Source organism: Loxodonta africana, chromosome 10 (assembly GCF_030014295.1).
Source record: "Loxodonta africana isolate mLoxAfr1 chromosome 10, mLoxAfr1.hap2, whole genome shotgun sequence".
Lineage (NCBI taxonomy): Eukaryota > Metazoa > Chordata > Mammalia > Proboscidea > Elephantidae > Loxodonta > Loxodonta africana.
This window is the reverse complement of record NC_087351.1, coordinates 35,972,340-35,976,951: the sequence shown is the minus strand read 5'-3', so window position 1 is coordinate 35,976,951 and position 4,612 is coordinate 35,972,340. Positions and strand designations below refer to the sequence as shown.

The 4,612-nt window shown below is 44.0% G+C and overlaps 1 protein-coding gene across 2 annotated transcripts; it reads left to right on the top strand.

The window, feature by feature from the left end:
- Positions 1–1,038: 1,038 nt before the first annotated feature.
- On the top strand, positions 1,039–4,240 carry LOC100677788 (mast cell protease 8-like). Of its 2 annotated transcripts, none has more exons than XM_023540059.2 (5): positions 1,039–1,195; positions 2,372–2,522; positions 2,937–3,072; positions 3,306–3,560; positions 4,009–4,240. In XM_023540059.2, exons 1-5 carry the CDS (start codon positions 1,138–1,140, stop codon positions 4,147–4,149), a joined length of 741 nt encoding a protein of 246 aa, XP_023395827.2. In that variant the 5' UTR covers positions 1,039–1,137; the 3' UTR covers positions 4,150–4,240. The 2 variants fall into 2 exon arrangements, with proteins under 2 accessions (XP_023395827.2, XP_064148426.1); XM_064292356.1 differs by having other exon boundaries at positions 1,040–1,195; positions 2,375–2,522.
- The last annotated feature ends 372 nt before the right edge of the window (positions 4,241–4,612 follow it).

Sequence of the window (4,612 nt, the reverse complement as noted above, 5' to 3'; positions counted from 1 at the left end):
TCTCCAATCCAGTGAGTGATTTCATATAGGATGAGTTCTAGGGATATAATTTCTGCAGGGAAAAGTACCAATATTACCACTGTATCAACCACTCTGGACAGGTGTGTGAGTTTTGGTTAAAGAGTAGAAGTTCCTGGAGAATTCTCAGAGTAAGAGAGTGAATCTTAATTAAGCCTATTTTGTCTTTCAGTGAAAACAATAAAAGTAACCTTCAGCCGTTGAAGGGAGGCAGAAGGTGCAGAAACTTTGCCTAAATGACAATCATCACTGAAGGGACACATTACCCAGACCAAACGGAAAGAGAGTGATCCAGAAAATTCAAGAGAAATGAAAAGTCTGTTTCTCACCATTGTATATCTACCTCCAGACTTGCATACTTGATCTTTTTTTAATATACCAAGCATCAGAGCAATACTGGCTTTATTGAGGTGGTCAGAGACCAAGTGGTAAATTCTTACCAGTTGGTCCCTCAAATCTGTGCCCTCACAGTTGCTATACTGACACCTCTTTGCTTTCCTACTGCTCTCATCAACATCCCATCTCCACTTCATCCCCAATCTCTATCTTTATCCACAAACCCAAGATTCTGCAGTTGCCTGAAACCACCAACAGCTGTTGGCTGATTACAATCTTAACTAGTTTGTTTCTAGTAAGACCAGAGCTAGGCACTTTTTCATTTATAAGTATAAAGGTCTTGGGCTCTCAAAGAGTGCCATGCTAAAAAGAGAAGAACTGGGCTGAGAGATGCTATAAAAGAAGTAGGCAACTGCTAACCCCAAATGAAGGCAATATGGCATCATGCTCATGCTCTTTGGAGACCCAAAGCTGAACGCAGGGGAAGGTAAAGCCATTTCTGACTAAACAAACTCCCCCAAAGCACGATTCCACCATTCTCCGTGTTATGATTTTCTTCAGGTTTCTGTCGTCACAAGACTCAAACTGCAAAAGAATGTGCTTTTGCAACACCAAAAACATTCCTGTGGGAGGGAAGTGGGACAAACTGAATGTTCATACCTTGAGAATCAGTACTTTTTCCAATAAACTGGAGGTCATCGAGCCTGCCCCTCCTTTTTTACATCGTGGCTAAAAAGCCTAGAAGTTGAAACCACTGCTGCTCCGAAGCAGAGTATCCTTTCCATGATGCTGCTGCTCCTGATCCTGTTGGCCTTTCCTCTGCCCTCCAGGACCTTCATAGGTAAGTGACCATCCCCATCTTAGAGGCCTGGCTTACTCTACTTCTAATATTTCCACAGAGGTCCAGTCAGGCCAATTCTATAATGCATCCTGAACCCAGATCTACCTAAAGAATTTGCTGATCTGCATTTCTATGACTGCATAAACAACGTATTGAAGCGTCTTTTTTGGGACCAGGTGGGTCATCTCTATTTCATGGCATGCACCTCTGTTATCTCAAAATGATTTATTATTATGATGGCCAACATTCTGGTAGAGATGAGAAAACTGAAAATAAATATAATAAATTTCATTTTGCTAAAACTAAGAATGGACAGCTCAATGTCAGAAGCTACTGTGCACATCAAGAGGGGAAGAATTATTTCATATTTCAGTTTCTAGATTCACCTTCACCTTTTTCCTGTTTTTCTGGACATATCGGCTCTACCAAGTCTGGTACCCAGAACCTAACTGAGACATTGAACTGTTGGCCTGATCACTCTTCCTGGGTTCTTAATGATGACAGGCATCCCACCCAGCCTATTTCCCCATCTCTGGTTTGATATCCAGTGCTATATTCTTATCTCCCTTTCTTCTGAGGGTTCAACATCATCTGAAGGTACTTCTGTAATGAGATTTGGAAATGCATTAGGATCTTACCTCTCCAGCCTTAAACCAATTCAAATTTATGCTTCTGACTATATATCAGACTAAGAATGGGAGAGACATACAAGATTATTTTGGTTCATGAGCATATCATGTTTGGGTACTTAGAATTCAGTCAGTGATGGAAGTTACTAGGACACCAGAGTCTGAGAGGATTGGGAACAAAGAGGCAATTGGGGCACATCAAAAGGGATATTTTTCAAGTCATGTGGAATGTTCATTCTGAAGCCTTAACATTCCCAATAAAATGTGTCCAAATTGTATTTAACCCCCCCAAAAAGGCTTAGGACACTCATTTCCAACAAAAGAAAATGAGTCTAGGGAAGAAACATACCATACGGTACAAACCAGCCATGCTCCCACTGGAGCCGGGATGCTCATCTAAGTGTTCAGGGTTGTGTAGAGGACTCTCTTCACACTAAGCCAAGCCAGGATTCCATTCTATTCTCTGAACATCCCAGTTAATGATCATAGGCAGTGTGCACATCTGGGTTCTGTGATTTCAGAGTTCCAGGAAAGATTATTTTTTAAGCAGTGATCAAATGGGGCACTGAAGCCAGACCACACTCAAGACCCTACATGGCATTTATAAGGTTCATTAATGACAACCATTTATGGAGACGTTGTGGAGGGTTCCTGGTGCGAGAAGACTTTGTGATGACAGCAGCTCACTGTTATGGAAGGTGAGGAAAATCATCTGGGCTCTTGTTCATTGGGAATTCCTAACGTCATACCACAGCCATAATTAAGGGTGGTCTCTGAGCACACAGAGCCAGTGAGCTTGTAAGAGAAGCCTTAAGTATGCCTTCAGTCTGGGGAAAGGGAATTAAGGATAGGAGTTCAGAAATTGTCAGCAGGAAGCTGGGTGGCAAGTGAAGCTGCAGAAGAAACAGCCCTGGGTCACTGTTGTAGAGTAAAAAGGGGGTCACTGTCCTCATTTAAATGAAGTGTATGAGACACAAATAAGACAGGTCTTCTGCCCCTTTCTCCTCCCCATGACCCAGCTACAGGACTACCTTGGACTGGATCTTCAATATCTTTACCTGAGGTTGAGATAAACTTACTTTGACTTACTATTCGCAGTACTTTCCTTGTAGAAATATGAGTATCATTCTGGGAGCTCAAAATATCAAGAAAAAAGAAGAGACCAGGCAGGACATCCTTGTGCTTCAAGCCTTTCCTCACCCGGAGTATAGCAACATTTCACGTTTCAATGACCTCATGTTATTGAAGGTACCATCTTGAATCTATTTAGGTGTACTCACGTAGAGTTTTGGGGAGCATCAGCTCATTGAGAACCTCAACTGGTTCCTGCTTTCCATCTCCAATGTTCTTCTGGTCCCAGGGCGAAAGAAAAGAACTTGGAGACTCTGTAGGCAGGGGTAGATCAAGAAACCTGCTCCCTGAATTTCAGTCCTGCTAGAAGGGCAGGGTTTGAACTGTTATCTCTTATCTTCTCTTCCCAGTTGAAACAGAAGGCTCACCTGAACTCAGCTGTGAAGACCATTACCCTACCACAGAGTCAGGACTGGGTGATGCCAAACCAGATGTGCAGTGTAGCAGGCTGGGGATATTTAGCTAATGGTAACTGTTCGGACACACTCCAGGAAGTAGATCTGCAAGTACAGAACAAAGAGACATGTCAGAGAATCTACAAATATTATAATGACTCCATCCATCTATGTGTGGGTAATCCTCAGCGCATGAAGAAAACAGAAAGGGTAAGAATTTAAGCATTTTTTCTGACTTCACCAGGAACAGGGTGACTCCAAAATTCCACGGTAAGGCCTTCATTGACCCTAGAAGGCCTAGTTAGTACAGGGTTCACCATGGGTGGGGGCATCCTGTTGGCAATCCTTGTGTCTCAGGCATCTCCCTCCACTTTCTCTCTTGATTTTCCTGCGGGACTACAAAAGAAAGCCGGGGACAAGTTTGAGCTGGAAAGTGCTCTCAGCCAAGGAAGAAGCTCATGGTGCTGGTGGATCCCTAACAAGTATCCAACCCACCACTCTCTCACCAAGAGCCAAAGGGAATGCTAATCCCTGAGCTCCTTCCTCCTTTAGACACACAGGCGCTGAGCAAGAGGACCTGGGAACCATGGAGCAAAAACAGTCTGAGAAAGGAAGGCAGAGAGGACTGTGCTAACACTCTTCCCTTCTATGTCCACAGGGCGACTCTGGGGGACCCTTGGTGTGTAACAATGTGGCCCAGGGCATTGTCTGCCTTGGATATAAGATTAAAGTTCCTACGATCTACACAAGAATCTCCAGCTTTCTTCCCTGGATACAAAAAATAATGAATGCATCCTAGGATTATGTTGCAGATTCCTCACCAGTGTGGAGGGAGAATGTCAGGCTGTTAATAAAGACCATCTCCCAGTGGGGAGGAACTACTGTCTCTATCTTCGTTGACCATACATTTGTCTCTTGCTGTAGCCCATGCAGGCAGTAATTGCACCACCTCCACCCCATTCTCTGCTCCCCATGATAATCCATCCACAAACTCCCCATGCAAGCTACCTCTCACACCTGTGGATTGCACTGTGCCTGTTCTGTCTGCACTTCTAATGTCAGCTTCCCCTGTCTCTGACCCTATCAAGTGGTGGGGTGTCTCCCTGAGACCACCAGTGGAGCATCTCGCATGAGACTTTCAATTTTGGCATTTCTTCCTTTCTTAAACCACCCCAGCACAAAGGAAATGAGGACAGGGAGTAAAACAACTGAACCTCCAAATGACACAGTAAAATCCTGAAATGGTGCCCACCAAGACCACC

Bases quoted from the DNA above. Each gene is read 5' to 3' on its own strand.
- LOC100677788 (XM_023540059.2), top strand. From the start codon at position 1,138: ATGATGCTGCTGCTCCTGATCCTGTTGGCCTTTCCTCTGCCCTCCAGG. The intron at 2,523-2,936 runs GTGAGGAAAATC...CTTTCCTTGTAG, and splicing joins GCAGCTCACTGTTATGGAAG to AAATATGAGTATCATTCTGG. The intron at 3,561-4,008 runs GTAAGAATTTAA...CTATGTCCACAG, and splicing joins GCATGAAGAAAACAGAAAGG to GGCGACTCTGGGGGACCCTT.